This window comes from Serinus canaria, chromosome 4 (assembly GCF_022539315.1).
Source record: "Serinus canaria isolate serCan28SL12 chromosome 4, serCan2020, whole genome shotgun sequence".
NCBI lineage: Eukaryota > Metazoa > Chordata > Aves > Passeriformes > Fringillidae > Serinus > Serinus canaria.
The window spans coordinates 23,110,579-23,127,528 of NC_066317.1; the positions used below are offsets into that span (position 1 = coordinate 23,110,579).

General features: G+C 40.4%; 1 protein-coding gene across 2 annotated transcripts in view; it reads left to right on the forward strand.

Moving 5' to 3' along the window:
- The first annotated feature begins 1,110 nt into the window (after positions 1 to 1,110).
- Positions 1,111 to 16,950, forward strand: part of NFKB1 (nuclear factor kappa B subunit 1) — a 58,004-nt gene continuing 42,164 nt past the window's right edge. Inside the window, exons 1-3 of one of the 2 annotated variants that reach the window (XM_050973521.1) lie at positions 1,111 to 1,261; positions 12,730 to 12,782; positions 13,905 to 13,989. In XM_050973521.1, the coding sequence (XP_050829478.1) occupies positions 12,738 to 12,782; positions 13,905 to 13,989 (130 nt within the window). In that variant the 5' untranslated portion in view covers positions 1,111 to 1,261; positions 12,730 to 12,737. The remainder of the gene's footprint in view (positions 1,262 to 12,729; positions 12,783 to 13,904; positions 13,990 to 16,950) is intronic. The other variant, XM_050973520.1, reaches the window with a different exon arrangement.

A 16,950-nucleotide genomic window follows, 5' to 3' on the forward strand; every position in this document is an offset into this window, starting at 1 on the left:
TGGCTTATGATTTTACTCTATTCCTTTTGAGAATATTTATGCTCTAAGTTACAATTCGTTGCTTCAACACACACACACACACACACAAAAAAAAAGCAGCATTAGTCATATTCCTGGGTTCCTTTATATGTTTGTGGGTTTTTAAATCCTTCTTTTAAATTATGATTTTCCTTTGTCTCATTTGTGAAGCCCCATGTCCTGTGGCCTTAGAAGAGCAAAACTCCCCAGAGGTGTGCAGCTGACTTTCTGTGCAAACACACATTCGGTGAGCTATGCTGGATGCTCATTTGAGACATCCTTAACAAGCCAGATGTTTAAGATTCAGCATAAAGATATCTGAACTTGTTTTACATAGCATTTAAGCTCGGCACTAGCTGACTTGCTTCAGCCTTAGTTAAATGCGTCTGGGAGACTTGATTACTATGCTGCAAACCTGGATTCTGGTACTATAAGTCATATTATTGATGGTTGGCACTGTTCAACAGAAGTCGAGTTACCTGGGAGCCTGCTCTGTCAGAAACTGCGAATATCTACACAAAAATGGTGCTGAGCATCCTGTACTCCCTGCCCAGTGATGTTGGCAGGCATCGGGCGGCAAGAATCGGTAGCTTCCCTTTAATGAAGCGCCTTTGAAAGCGCCAGGCACTGAGTATGGGGGGTTAAATTCACTCTACGCAGTCTCTCTCTCTCCTTCCAAACTTTCTATTTAGAGGTCAAAAAAACTTTGGCAGCCACGGGGTCGGGCCCGTCTCCACAGAGGTGTCGCGAATGCCGCCGTGGGCCAAGGAACGTGGGCAAGGCCGGGATTATTCTTGCGGCGGCGGCAACTGCCCTGGGATGAAAGGACCCGGTTTCACCCGGGCGGGAGGGCCTGTCCCCGGCTCAGGGAATCCGTGGCCAGCGGCTGGCTCGGCGGCAGGCGCTGCCCGGCTCCTTCTCCGCCGCCTCCGCGGGAGCGCGCCCGGGGCGCCGCGGCCGCGCCTCCTCCCGCCCCGCCCCGCCCCGCCCGCGCGGCCCTCCGCGCTGCCGGAGCGTCAGCGGGAATTTCCAGCCAGGAAGTGCGGCGGGCCGGGGGCAGGGGCGGAGGCTGCGCAGGCCGGTGCCGGGCGGGTGCCCTCGCCGGTGGGGCGGGCGGGAAGGAGGGGGAAAGTCCGCGCGGAGCCGGGAGGCGGGCGGCGGCACGCCGCGTTACATGGCGCGGCGCTGAGGGAACGCCGGCGGCACAGCGCGACGAGGAGGAGGCGCCGCCAGCTCTGCCCCGGTGAGCCCCAGGCGGCCCCTGGCCCGCCGCTCGCTGCCTTCTTTCTCCCCTGTCTCCGCGTCCTCACCGCGGCGCCCGCCCGGCTGCGCTCCCTCCGTCCCACAGCGGCGGGAGCCGGGCGGGAGCCGGCATTTGCCCGGCTGGGCTGGGCTGGGGCAGCGCGGCAGCCCCCGGAGCTCCGGTTTGCCGCGGGAGGCTGTGCCCGGTCCTGCCCCGCGCCTGTGACCTCGGTCCGGGCGCGGAGCTCCCTCTGGAGCGCCGGGAGGGATTGTCGCTGCTTTCGCCTGCAGCCAGCCCGGGGAGCGGGTGGGATGCCGGCTTTGCTGCCGATGTGTTACCGGGGTCTTCCTGGCGAGGGAAGGGGTGTCCCTGACAGCAAAGCGAACAAAATTTGCAAGCCTAGCTTCTGCAGTTCGCATAGCGGGTGCTGGTAGGCAAAGAAGGTGCTGCTTTTGTCGCTTTTGGTTTCGAAGGTGACACACGTACGTGCTGAACCCGGGACGCGGCCGGGGCACGGTGGCCGGCCGGGCTCGGCAGTGCAGGTGGTCACCACGAAAACGCGGCTTGGTCCCGGCAGCTCTGGGTGACCTCGTCTTGGGCGCTGCCTGAGCGCCGCAGACTGTATTAAAAGGTGCGAAATAGCGAGGTTTTTAAAGGTAATTTAGTTGCAAGTGGTGAAACCGAACAGTTCTCGTCGTGACGGGGAGTATTGCTGCACTGATTGCTCGGTTACACTTGACCTTGAAACCCAAGAATATCCAACTTCTCATCATCACAATTATTTTTTTCATCTATCGGTGCTTAGATGGTAACTGGTGAAGGAGTGCTGCTGAGTTATTTTACGTGACTGTGAATCGGAGTTTTGTTTCTGTGACGTGAGGTGTGTGCTCTTGGGCCATTTTCATCATGTGTACACTACTGCGTATTTTCAAAATAAGTAAATCTCAGTGTCTGTGAGCATTTGGGGAATAAGATTTTGGAGGCAAAGGATCATCTGCTGCATTTCAACTTCCTGTCTTAAAATGCTCAAAATCTTTCCTTAAGAATAACGTTTTAAAGAAAATATAGATTATTGTTATCATGATTTTTTAAAGGGTTTTAAAAAGCTGATTATACTTGGCATGTTTTGTGCTTCAGAAGTCCTCTTTTCACTTACTCTGTTCACAGAGAAAAGTGGACGAATTCTTTGCTCTATCGCCTTGTGCCTTCCATGCTGCAGGGTGCTACCACCAGTACTGTCAAGCTCACAGAACAGGGTTGAAAATAGAGCACTTCGATTTTATTGACATCTGGAGTCTCTCTGCTATGTACTGTGTAGTATCAACTTTTGAAATAGTATTTCAGTCAAAGCATTTGTGTTCTTTCGTGAAAGAAAGTAGCTGCCCGTTCTAGGAAAGTGCTAACCAAGACATCATTCTAAGATAGCATCCTCTCTGCAATGTTTTGTGATCTACAGAAATTACTACAGTTTATGAGAAAATGAAAGAGAAAAAAGCAGCCTGCAACCATCCAGAAACAGATGCTCTGTTCCGTAATTTTCCCTGGCCCGAGAATTTAACGAACAGTTACGCTGAAATACTATTGTCAGGATGTGCCACGGCGCCGTGTGGATTCAGGGAATCTCAGTGCTGAAATTTATGCAAGATATGTTAAAGAACTTAATTTGAAATACGAAACAGAAGGGGAAAAGCTTTTTTTCTTTCCACCCTTTGTCCCCTTTGTAAAGAAAGAAATGTCAGTCCGTGGCAGAATCATCAAAAGATGTAGTTATTTTCTCAAGCAAGAAATTAATACATTTTGAATTAAGATTACAAAACAGAAGAGCTTTATATCACTTTGCATTGTGTTGTGTGTTTCTAAAAAACAGTGTTGTAACAGATTAACTTCCTATCAGTATTCACTTTGTTCCTGCAACACCTTGGTAATGTTTTTGTAGTATTTATTTTGAAATCAGAAGAGTTTGCTGGATAAAAGTGCTGGGAAGAGAAAAGGAGTAAGAGGGAGAGAGGGAGGTGTTTAATTTATGTGCACATTTGGAGATTTCCTGCTTCATTTGTTGAAAAATAGCAGTTCTGGTTGATTCTCGGTTACTATGTATTTTACTTTTGAAAATTAATTTTAATAATAAATATACGTTTATTTTAAAATTTTACTTCCAGAAATTCAATAATAAATTTAATTTACTTTTTCCGTGAGGTGGCATTATGTGACTTCAGTAATAGATACCTACAAATAAATATCATTGATGCAAATTTGCTAATTAATAGATTTTTGAGGTTCCTTTTCATTGCTGCCTTTTCCAAAACCTTACCATGCCACTTCCTCAACGAATACGCTCAAACTCCAGAAATATGTTCGGTTAGGAATTCATATTATTGTGCATATTGCTGACTTTGGAAAGACAGGAACTAAGTTTGAAGGCCTGTGAATCTTTACTCTCAGAGGTGCTTGTAACTCAAAGTAGATGTTCATTTTTGAAGTTGCAAAGATACAGTGAAAGACAATATATCTTTTACTGACTTACAGTTTGCTTTTTGATGTAGCTAGTGTTGAGAAAATTCACCTGTGGTCTTCAGAGATGCTGCTTAATTCTCCTGTGTTTTCATAGATTGCTTCAAACTGTGCTTGCTAAAATACTTTCACCTTTCAGTGCTGTGTGTGTTTGCCAACTCTGAGTTCAAAAGTATCAGTCATAGAGAAAATTGTTACTTGTTTATGTAAGCAACTAATGAAAACTCCGCAGTCAGTTAAAAATCCTTTCTTTCAACATACTGATAGCTTTCTTTTGGTTCTCTGACAAAACAACGCAGCTATTATAAAACAAAGAGAAGCTAATGAATGTTTCAGGCAGGTAATGAAAAAGGCAGTTCCTGGGTTTGGTCACTTTTAGCTCTGACAGAGGTATTTTAGAAGTGGAAGTTGTAATTTGATGTCCTTTAAATAAGCTGTGAACCTTTTATGAAGTTCTGTGTTGATAAGATCGTAATTATGGTTGGCATTAACTGTGCCCTTAGGTCAGTCAGGCACTAAGTTTGCATCTAACTTTGAGCATAGAAATAATTCGGGGAATCTTCTTCAGTGCTTTCATTTAAACATGTATTCTGATGAAGCACTGTTGACAGTTTCAAAAGTAAGGCCTTACAAGATGTTTCAAGTCATTATGGTCTCAAGGTAAAATCCTTTGTTTAGCATTTAGGTGGAGCTGACGGATCATGTGCAGGGAGGAAGCTTCTACTGCTACTCCAAGCATTATTTCCCCCTTTCAACTCGTGTGTTCTTTTGAAAAGCAGTGGCAGACAGATACACTTCTTTTTTCCCCCTTCATTTAAAATACTAAACTGAAATACCCCCATGTCTCATTGTCCTCCAAGCAAACTGTCAGCAGGTCAAGAGCAAAGTAGGTCTGAGTTGTGTGGTTTGGGTTTGTTTGGGGTTTTTTTTCTTGGGTTTGGCTTTATTTTTTTGTTTCTTCTAGAGCTCATGTTTCCATCCCGCTAAACACAGACAGATTTTAGCACACAAATAAAATATAAACAAAGGAAGCAGGTGGGGTTTTGGTCTTCTTGGTTTAATCCAAGTGAGTTTTGTTGTGTCAGAGGTTGCTGTACAACACTGAGACTGCAGGAGTTTTGCAATTTCTCTGGGAAAAGCAAAAAACTAAACCTTAGTTAGCCACTTCACATCTGTAGATTTCAAAACAGTATGACTGTGATGGTGTTGGACTCAGCTCTACCTGTTTGGTTCCTCTTACTCGTGCTATTTAAGCAGTTGATTCTGTCACATTACAATTGCAGTGGCTGTTCAGAGCCAAAAGACACTGGGAATCCCTTAGTTCCCCTTTGTGATTGCAGTGGAAACAGGCCTGGCTATTTCTGTTCATGAAGTGAGGGACTGTGTCCTCAGTAGGAGCCCAGAGCCTGTGTGACTGTCCCTGGTGATGCAGCAAACCTTGTGTGAGCTGAACTTCTGCAGCTGGGGGTTGCATGTTGCTTGGCTTCTCAGAAATACTGTTCTGGGGGTTGCATGTTGCTTGGCTTCTCAGAAACACTGTTCTTCCCATGCCCCCTCTACCCCTGCCAAAAGAAAAAAAAAAAAAAGGGAAAGGTTTGCAGCCTAATATTAATGATTCATTACACTTCAGGCTTATGAAGTGGGTGTGTGTGGCTTCTTAAGTTAAAATTTGACTATGATGAACAGCTTTTTTAGGAGCTATTTGCAAAGAACATTCAGTGATTGATCTTAATCTGGAGGGAAAAGTAACAGCATTTTAGCATCATATTCAGGAGTTCAAGTAACATTAGCACATCACATTGCTAAAACACAATGTAGTTACTATGGCTGTTTTTCTGTGTTGAACCTCAGTATTTTTACATCTACTGAGCATTATATGTGTACCAAAGTACATTTGCCATGTATTTGAATACTGTTTATTCCTTTGGTTTAAGTTGCTTTGAATGTGTTTTAACAAAAACATTCTAACTTTATTCCAACAATGTCATGAAAAAACAGTTTATGTGTTTATGGCATTTTAGCATTTCCTCTTCACATATTAGTTCACTACTTTGATACTTGGGAAAGGAATACAACAGAAATTCTGTTTGCAAACATAACTTATAGAACATCTTTGAGGTAGTCCAATTACTTTTTGACAAGGAAATTTTCTAATGCTATGATTTTTTTTTCTTCAGATTTAGTTGTTACATGCTGTAATAAATTTGGTTTTAGATTTCATAAAATAATTATGCACCCAACAATTCTTATTTAGAGCACCACACTTGTGAAATCTTAAGTACTTGTGATTTATTTCATTTCCAAAATATTCTGAATTTTTATAGTGTTATCAAGAAATGCCTCTGCTCGTGACTGAAAATACTTGAAAATTTTAACTTCAGCAATTAAAAAATTTTAAAAATACATAAACACAACTGCCAGGTCCCACCCAACAGGAAATAATAAGCAGGCTTAATTAGTCACAAGAGGAGGCAATTTGGGTTGTTATATTAGAAAAACAAACAGTGTCATTTAGGGTTATGTAGTGTTATTGCAGCTGCAACAGTGTGTGCATGACAAAAACTCTGCAGAGGAAATTAGAATCTTTGATAAAAATGTCTCTGTACACTTTTTTTGCACTTCTATATGAGAAATTGCACCAAATTCTTTGTTGAGAGATTACACATCTTTGAAGTACCAGAAGGAATGTGAAAAATACAACTTCCTTATGCTGCTTTTGTGAAAATTGAGTGTTGTTTCCTTAAAACAGCTCCCTACACCCCCAGGTATTGAAGTCATAGCTGGGAGAAGAAATAGTAGTAAACATTTCAACATTTAAAGGCAAATTTCAAATCTATTTCATTACTGACTTAAAATCCCTTCAAAATAACATAATAGATGTGGCTTTGTGTCAACATGAGCGAGTTAACGATCGCTTCTTGTGTTTTTGAACATATTTTTCTTTAGTATTTGTCCTGAAGACATCTATGCCAATATTGTGGGTAAAAGTATGCATGGTGTTCCCTTCATATTTGAGTTCTGTTTACTTGTGTATGCTTTGTATATTAGAGAATACATTAGCTGTTTATCATCTCTTACGTTGAATTAAAAGTCTTGTGCTCTGGAGCTGTGCTTCTGGAACTCTGGGCAGAATAACTGGGTTCCAAGGGAAATGAAGTGCTGGTTGAAGTGGAGAGGTGGCCAGAAGCAAGGTGAAAAGGCTGTGCAGTGAAAGGGGTGGGCAGCATCCTGACTTGGAAGGGACTGCAGTGGTGAAAGGTTGAAACTGAACAGCGTGGATCTTATCTCTGCTTTGTCAGAGCAGATCCTGCTCTGGCCTCCAGCCAAAATCATCTCAGCAGCTCTTGTCCTGCTGCCAGCCCTGACCCAGCAACCCAAAGAGTCTATTGCACAATACCTTTTCCCAGCATCTCTGGGAAATGCAAATCTCTGAAACATTTGTCCCTATACAGATTATGTTTTGCAAAGGGTGAAAGACTGAGGCTCAAGGATGGATAATTGCCACCTAAAGTTAAAGAAGCAGTAGCAGGTAAAACACACATTGTTCTGTCTGCACAATACAGAACTTACTGTTTCTACCTCAGTATTTTATAGTTGCTACAGGAATTCTGAAACTTTGGTGCTGTTCCTAAAAATATAGTTCTCTATAATGAGATCATTCTCCACACTCCATAGCTCTGATGTAGTAAAAATATACTTACAATATATGAAAGAGACACTTCTTGCTTCATTTTCATCCTTATTCCTCTCTATTTTTAGTAAGCAAAATAAACAGGCTAATAGCATAACCACACTGGATTTAATTAATTTCATTCAGTGTCCTGTTAAAGAAGTTTGGCTTTCACTGGAATTTACCTGTTAAAAATAATCTAAAAAGAAAAAGCAGTCTGCTAGAAAACTTTCAGGAAGAATTGTTCTTTCAGTTTATCAAGTCAGTTGAGGTGTTGTAGTTGAGTTTCCCTTTGTGAGGCTTGCTTTCTGAATCCCAGCCTTGAAAGGTGAGAACAGGATGATGTAAAACATGTCATGAACTAAGAGATGGTTTAAATAAATTTCCTTGTGGAAGAACATACATCACACTAATTTCAGTTCTCAAGTGCAATGAACTGGGTGATAAAGATCATGTTTGTCTGTAGAAAGGTTGTAGGGAGAAGTTCTATTCCAAGTTTTTAGGGATTGGTTTGGGTACTAGTGTCAAAGAGAATAAGAGTTCACATCATGCTTAAAATTCAGGCTGGAAAGTTAGAGAGAAGGGAAGGATCTGTACCCTTGAAAAATCAGGGGGGCTGAAAACAGTAGGATAGGGAAATTTATCTTGCTTTTTAAAAGGTAAACAGACACAGTGAATGTGGGAGAATAACAGGGAAGAGCTCTGAAATCAAATGATTGAGATAAGAGAAATGAGAATTCTTGTTCGTGGATTACAGCATTCCTACATTAATGATGTTGTTTTCATTTTAAATGGCTGCTCCTTTTGAAGCTTTAGAACAAATACTCAGAATACAATAAATCATGTTCTTCCAGCTGTGCCACTTGTACCTTGTATAATTTGGTTATTAAGGAGGAGCAGTTGTGCAAAGTACCTGCCATTAGGTTTGCTTGGTTGTTTGGTGCAACAGAGTCATCTCCTGTATGTGTATACATGCCTTCCTAGGTGTTTTCTCTTTTTCTCTATTTAAACCTTTTTCACAGTGGCAATTGACCTGCTGTGAAGAGAAAGGAATATGTATGCACATGCACACACATCCCACACTTATTCTCAGAAGGTATAATTGTGTGGGTTTGGGCAAGTTTAGCTGGATTTTATGATTTCCTGTTGCACTAGGAGCCAAAGTGAAGTTTCTTCACTGACCTTTGAATTTTCACACTTTTAAATACTGTGAATTGAAATGTCTAGCTTCCTGTGCCCCATTATCTGAAAACCTTCAGATGATCTCCAGGGTGGAGACTGCTGTGGTTGATTGTGGTCTGCAGGTGTTGGGGTATTTTTTTATTGTAGATTCTAGTTTGCAGTACAATTTGTGGGAATTGGAGGAATATGCAGGAAGCAGGCATCTATAATAACATGAACTTCCACAAAGCAATTTTCATCCAGTCATCTGCAAATGAGAGAGGTGGCAATTTCTAACCCATAATACATTTCATCTAATGAGAGAACGAACAAAGCTACTTGAGGTAGATGCTAATCTTACCACCTGATGCAAATGGGAAAGGTGCTTAGAAACAGGAGCAGTGAGGAAAGAGGCCAATTAGAGGTCACACAGGTTGTGCTAGGGTCTAACTATTTTTCTGTGTCTTTTTGGGTTTTTGATCATGTTACTGACACTGTGGGTTTGCATCAATTTTCATGTAAGAGGAAGTGTACGGATTTGTATTAATAAATTTAATTAGGATAATTAAATTTAAGGATAATAAATCCTTAGTATTTATTAAGAATTTAATAAATCCTAAAGAAACAAGTGGTTATATGAAGGTAGGGCTCCCAGAACACTTTTGTTATCTGTTTGGCTTTGGAGAGGACAAAACATAGTCAAACTGAGTGTTTTCAGTCATGTAGAAGGGTTATTTTAAACAGCTGGGTTAATCTTTGTCTAGGTCCTGATAAGGCAATTCTAGTGTGAGTTTACATACACAAAGGTGTATGTTTGCACATCTAAATTATAATCCGTTCCTAATAAACTGCCTTAACCTTCAGGCCAGAGAGAATGTCTGTAACCCCTCCCTCAAGCAGTGCAGCTGATCTGAACATGAAAGATCTCAAGTAAGAGGCATCTGCACTAATGATGTGAGAGAGGTTGTGTTTAGTACCTGGTTAGCCATTCTTTAGTACCTGCCTACAGCTGACTGGGTGCTATGTCAGTAGCTACCTTGCTGCTTCCAAGTGTCATGCTCATAGAATAATGGAGTAGTTTGGGTTGGAAGGGACCTCAAAGATCACCTAATCCCAACACCCCCCACCCCCAAATTCCTGGGTGGAGAAACCTTCCTATACCATAAATTTTCCAAATTGCTCCAAGCCTCACCCAACCTGACACTTCCAGGCATAGGGAAGCCACAGCTTCTCTGGGCAACCTGTTCTGGTGCCTTGCCACCCTCACAGTGGAGGATTTCTTCCTTATATCCAATCTAATCCCACCCTCTGTCAGTTTAAAATCATTCCCCCTCATCCTGTCCCTGCACGTCCTGGTGAAAATTCCCTCTCCAGCTTTCCTGGAGGCCCTCCTCAGGTACTGGAAGGTGCTTTAAAGTTTCCCTGAAGCCTTTTCTTCTCCAGGCTGAACAGCCCCAGCTCTCCCAGCCTGTCTGCAGGAGAGGTGCTCCAGCACTCTGGGCATCTTCATGGCCTCCTCTGGACTTACTCCAGCAGGCCCATCTGTTCCTGGTGCTGAAGAGCCCAGAGCTGAACACAGCACTGCAGGGGGAGCATCTTTAAAGGCTGCTGTTTTAGTGTCATGATGTTGTTCACTGCATCAGCCAAAAAACCAGAGATTACTGTTTTCAAAAGGTGAAACTGAAGGACTGATTCAGATGGACGTAGGGTTTTTTTTTTTTCCTAGCTGGGTTCTAAGTTTTACATCAAAATAATTCAAGTGAAAAGTTTTCAGAAGTAATGCCTCTGCGCTATTTTCCCCCTTTGTTGGAAAGTCATGTATTGTAGAGCTGTAGATGTGACCAGAAGTGTGGCAGATGTGAGGACACTGCCCCCAGGGTTCTGCTGGAGGGAGAGAGGTGCAGCCTGAGGAGCTAGAATAGGGCAAAGAAAATAGAACCTACTATTACATTTGTCCTGTGGCTTACAGAAGAAGCTGTGAGATGCTTTGTTTGAAAGTTTGGCAAAGTTTACATTGAACAAACAGGCAAGTGGGCAGATGCCATTCATGTTAGCTTCTCTGAATGTTTTATTTTTCTGAACAAGAATGTTTACCATGTCATCTGGAAACTTCAGGATTTTAGAATACGATTTTGCATGTGTGACTGATGAAATTTTAAGTGTTTAAATATGTGACATCACAAAACAAGGTTTTTAGGACTAGTTTTTTATTCTATTTATGCAGAAGAAACCTGGCATTTGCACTCACAGTTACCTAATCAGGGTGTTACAAGAGAGTGGGTATTTTCTGACACTTTGTAAAAAAAAGCTGCCTGTTGAGGTATTCAGATTGTTTTCTGTAATATCTACACCTTTTAGTAAGAAGTGTTAGACAAAAAATGTTACAAGTTATTTCAGTGATTTAAGAAACTTGTCAGTTGGTGATAGTGTTACTTATATTTTTTGTACAGAACAGAAGTCAAATAAAAACATCTTAGTAAATTTTGTCATATCCAGAATGTTTTGTCATGCCTTGTATGTTGACTTTTTTCATAAAGATAAATAATAACAATGGCAAGTGGTTGATGAAAATAATGCTTTGCAGAATGTGCCTATGAGCTAATGTGATTGACTGGTGTCTTTTTATCTTGCTGTAGTCATGTTGTATTAGGTGATGAAGTACAGCATAGGTGACATTGGCTGCTTGTTATATCTGTTGTTAATTTTTGGCTGAAATCTTAAGGCCAGTTATTTGATATTTGAACAAATACCACAAATAAATATTGCCCAGTAAATATTTCTAAAATCGATTTACAGTCAGGTGGGTACTTTTATTTTCTAGGTTAAAAAGCAGTTGTACCCACATATACATCTTTTTCATTGACGTCATCTGTGTATTAAGTGTCTCCTCTTTCTCCATTTTATTTTTATTTACATTTTCTACTTTGTGGGGAATGGGTGACTGTGTTGTCTTTGGAGATTGTTAACAAGCAGAGTTGAGCCTCCATCAAGGTGAAGTACCCAAGTATTCCAATTTTCCTTTTGATAATTGCCTTTCTAGTTCCTGTAGGAGGTGCCTGGTGACTCAGTTTTTCTTTGATGACTTACTGATCTCTTGCACCTCTCTTTGGTAGTGCACTAGGTTTTCACAGTTCTCCTTGCTGGAAAACATGGCTCGTGTTCACTGTGGTGGAATATGAGGGCCAGTGACCTGTTCTGTCTTCTGTTAGTTATTAACCTTATTTAGTGTCTGCTGAATGCAGACATGAGTCTCTTGAAATAGTCCTTCTGTTATTTTCAGATATCCCTTGGAGAGCCTTGTTTGGTGAGCTCAGCATAGGTGAAATTCTACTTCTTTTAGTAACATGTACATGAAAGGAAGTAACACTGATGCTAATATTTTCTAACAGACCTAATCAATTCCTCAGAAAATTCACAGGTTCTGCTACTGGCCCACTACTGGTCCCAGTAAAACTAACCAAGCTAAACTTTTCCAGTGTCCAGAATTCACATGTAGACCTGTGAGAAAGAGTTGTGATGGATGCTATGCATCCATAATTGTCACTGTCAGCACAGAGTTGTTGTGTGTGCTAACCACTTGTGGAACCCTGGAAATAAAGGTGTCCAAAATTAGTCAATAATAGATTCCTGGTTTTATTTAATTTATTTTTTTTAATACTGTCTGTTCTTTCTTGGGCATCTTTATTTGCATTTAGTAATACTTCATAAGAAAGCTGTTAGGGTTCATTCACAAGTGCTCATAATGTTGTTTTTATTGTATAAAAATGAAAAGTTCTGCTATTTCTATGGCAATGATGTTGCCTAAAGTCTAATGGCAGAATAGTCAGAGCAAACACAGAAACAGTTCCCGATTTTAAGAAATTTGACTTCTGGACTTTGACTGTAATTTTAAATTTCTTGGCAATAGGCAATGGAAAATCCTAGCTGTAGCCTATCTTGTCCTTACATTGCCCCATCCAAATAATGAAGATTTTTAGAAGTATTTTAGAAATCATTAATGTTATCAGTAAAATAAAAAGTGTCAGAGATTGGGCTTTTAACTCTGAATGCTTTCCAGGCTTCTTTATTGCTCTGCATTGGGGGGGAAAAAAAAAAAGGGAGTTCTAACTATGTTTTTGTGTTTCAGGACTTAAAATGGCAGCAGAAGATTCCTATATTATGGGGGTATCTGATCCCCAAGTAAGTGAATTTCTGTGTCTTCAGTATCCCTGTATCCTCCCCTAGTTGTCTGTTTAGGCCTTCTCTCATATTGTCTTGTCATTTCCTAGACTTAATATGGACATAGGAAATCATTCTGCATTGGCAGAAATCAGGGCTTTTTTCCCTAAGCTGGTTTTTATGTGATCTATAAAATGCCTTTTACTGGTTAAATGGCTGAAATGGGAAGGAAATCTAGGCCTGCTGAATTAAGCAGTTGAAAAAAAACCCTTAATTTTATACCTTGCATGCCTGTGACACTTGCTCTGGAATTTCTTCTGTGGTAGACATTGGAGTATTTTTGAAAATAAAACTCCTTATGTCCTAAAAGGCCTTTTTGTGTAAATTTTTGTGATGTTGGCATTGACAGTGATGACTGAGATGTTCCTTCACTCACACAGATCCATAGGCCTAGCTCTTCAGGAGCTCTTCCTGATCTTCTTAGATTATTCCATAAATTACTTGAACTGTGAGAATGGTTTGTGGGTGAAAAACAGTGAAGAACAGGTCATTTCTCCTGACCTTAATTTTCAAAGAGCAACTATTTTCTCCTTTATGCTTGCTCCAATTTGGAAAAAGATAGATTTACACCTGACAACAATTACAGTAAGTTAAGACATATCAGTGTTTAAAATAAAAAACCCACACAACTTTACCCTGGATGTACTGTTTTCTTGCATTTGAGCTTGTAAATATATTTACATAAGGAATGTAGTCTGGAAGGGTTTAATCAGAGAAGTGGAAATGAAAACTCACAGGTTCTTAGCAAGGCCTTGGGCAAGACATCTAGGGTTAGATTTGCAGAATTTACTGTATAAGCTCTTTAGGATTTATAGTTGTTAGTGCAAGTAAGCAGAATGGGTGTTTAGAAACTGTGCTGAGGTTGGTGTGGTCTCATGATGGTGGTGAAACTTGGGTTGGTGCTGTCAGCTCTGCTTGCAGTGCTGTTGCCAGCTAAAATAAAATAGCTATAAAATGTTTGTGTAATTCAACGAGGTGTTTGCAGTCTCAATATTTGCAGAGAACTTTGAAGTGCTTTGCTGATAGATGTTTTATGCAACTGTGTATGTATGTAATAATGAAGAGTATTTTCTTTCAATATAGATGTTTACAGTGGATCAGTTCATGGGAATGAATGCTTTATTTAACAGTACCAATTACATCACTGCAGACTTGCCACTACGAACAGGTAGGAACCCTTACTATTTGATGGTGCCATTGTCCTGCTGATTCTTCCTGTTTTCTTTTGAGGAGCTCTTTTCAGAGCCTTTTTTGTTTACCAACTTGTGTGTGTCATAATAATAGATTGCAAGTTGTCAACTAGTGTTTTTATTACATCTTTTTGCGTTTTTCTTCCCCTCATGAAACTTTCAGCAGTGAGACAAATCGGATTTTCTTGTGGCTTGTACAGAAACTGAAAGTTTCAGCAGTTTCCCAGGTGAAACCAGGAGAGTGACCAAAGAGTTTTGAGTGACCCAATTTTATAAATTGCTTTGTTGAGGCTTTTTTCTGAATTTGAACATTCAGCAAGTTGCATGTTGTTCTTGCCAGTTTGCAGACTGCAACCTGTGCTTCTTTTCCTTTTGAATGCTGTTGCATTTGCTGTAATGGTTCTTAAGGTGCTTGTTTTTCAGTAATAAAATGCAGAGAATTTTAGCTTCCTGTACCATTCAAATGTGTTTTTCCTTCTCAGTGACTTCTCTGTTTCCTGTGAAGTGGCAGTGTGGTATTAGAAGCACCTGACAATTTCCTGAACAATAACACTAGTTTGAAAGCTCAGACAAATTTTGCAAAAAACCACTGAAAATAAGCAAATAGTATTCTGCAGAGGTCTGATAAGCGGCTCTTACATTGTGCTTCCAGAACTGTAAGAACAATTGCAAGTTTTTTATAGCTCAGTCAGTATCAGCTGCTTGATCAACCTTTGTCTGGTTTTGCTTATTAAAGTTCGTCATAAATATTACTTCTTGCATGAGTTTGGAAAACTCTTTTCTCCTGCTTAGTCTATTAGAACAACTGATACAAAAGGAAGAAGGAAATGAAATTTAATTTAAACTTAGGATTCTTTTCTCAAAATATAGCTCCAGCATAGCTGTTCAAGTCTTTTACCATGAGAGCTTTCTCTTGTTATCTGTTTGACTCTGTTGTATTAGGGTGTAGCTGGTGTCTTATGGATTGCAAATTACTTTCTTTGGTAGAAAGTGCAAACCACTTCTGATCTCAGGGTTTGATACACTTCACAGCAATGAAGGTGTTAAGGGTAAAATGAAATAAACATTTAACATTTTCCTTCATAGGTAAAATTCCATCCTAAAGTAACAATAAATGCTGCTTATAGAATAAAAATTAAAGCAGGCTTACTGTTTTAGTGTTTCCTTGTTTTCTTAAAGGAGTAGTAGCAAGAAAGGATCAAGAAACACATGGTACAGATAATTTTGTTTCAAGATAAAATGTTCTCATGAGCAAAGCTCTTGACAAATATGGAAAAACATCCAGCAAATGAATGTTGCAATCATTTGTTTACAGTGTATTTTTATTAAGGCAGATAAAATTATTCAGTAAGATTCATCTGTGTTGTATTAAAGGGCTTGTGCATTATAGACCAAGGGATTTTTTCTCCTAGCTTCTGTTGAACAAATAAGGTTTTGAAATTTCCCTGCAATGAGCTCTTTTACCTGTACCTTTTGAGCTTACTCTGTATCCTTTATGGCAGACTCATTCCAAACAAATTAATTCAGATATATAAAGCTAATTTTCAGATAACTATCATCAAAGTAAAAAGCAGCCGTTTTCAAAAAAATGTCAGGGAGTCAAGGATTCACTGAGTTCTGCAGCCGCAGAAAATTCTTACTGGGCTAAGTCTGGCTCTCTCCTTAATTTGAAAAATTGCTTCAAAAAAGCCTTTTTTTTTAATAAGTGCCACTGCTCTTGTCTACTGCTGCAGTATAGGTGGCAAGTTCCTTGTGCACAAAATGGAATTCAGTAACAGATCGTGGATTTCACGTTATCAGAAACAAAAAGTTATTAAAAACATTCAGAAAAGGCTGATCATTTCAGCTGCGTCTGACGATGCCAGTTGGTTTGTTTGTTTCTTGAACAGTATCCCAATAATGCTTATTTCCTCCCCTACTTGAAAATATTTGCATTGTTAATATGGACTGGCTCTTCAGTTAAAAGATAATATAATAATTTTTTCATTCTACTTTAGTGGTTTTCAAGCAGGGATAATGATTTCTTTCTACTCAGCAAAGTCAGTTAAAAAAGTCATTTGGGGTTTTCCAGAAGTACTTCCAGCTGAGATATGGAGAGAATGAAATAAAAGGATTTTTCTCAAGGACAGATGGATGATTAAGGCAGGAAGAAGCAAAGACATTAATTGTTCCTCATGATCTGGCTGTGGTGCCTATATCTTTCTGTCTGTGTATCCATAAAGGCACAGTGGCAGACCTATTACACGGGAGACAGGTTTAATGTGTAACTGTGGATTGCCGTGTCCTGCCAGCGGGGCTGAATCAACAAGCAGCTGGGGAATTTGGGGACTTTCTGGTGATAGATGCTCTGCTGCCATGTTAACATTTACAGTAATAGTAGAAAACCTTTGAGATGGTGGGGCACTGATTTTCTCAACATCATTGTCAGTGCTCAAGTGTCTTTGCTTCTTTGTCTCTCTCGAATGTCTGTTTTAAATAAAAATTAGGTTTTTTTGTTACTTTGGCTCTAAAGTTGTACTAGTTATGCGGTTCAAGTTTTACCAGCAGAAAAGGCAGTACCTCATGAAATCAGCCTCTTTGGCTTGCTGGGAGGTATCCTGCCTTTGCTTAGGTAGGTTAGGTACTGATCCTCAGTGGCATTGGGGATGGAGGGAGCATTAACCACAGCATGTATTTAGGTAGAGTAAAAGGGGGGACACATAAGTGGGACATCCACTGTGTAATGGAGAAACAAAGTGATGCCTTTGGATAGGAAGGAGAGGAAATGGGCATTGGAGAGGAAATGGGCAGAGCTCTGACCTAAGGGGTTTGTAATTTTGGATGTTCTGCACTCCCTCATGATGATCCAAGGCCATCTACAGCCATGTAACGTGCCCCAGTTAGAGGTGGATTTGGGATCTGTGTAGTTGTTTTGGGTTCGAGAGGCTCTGGTCTAACCA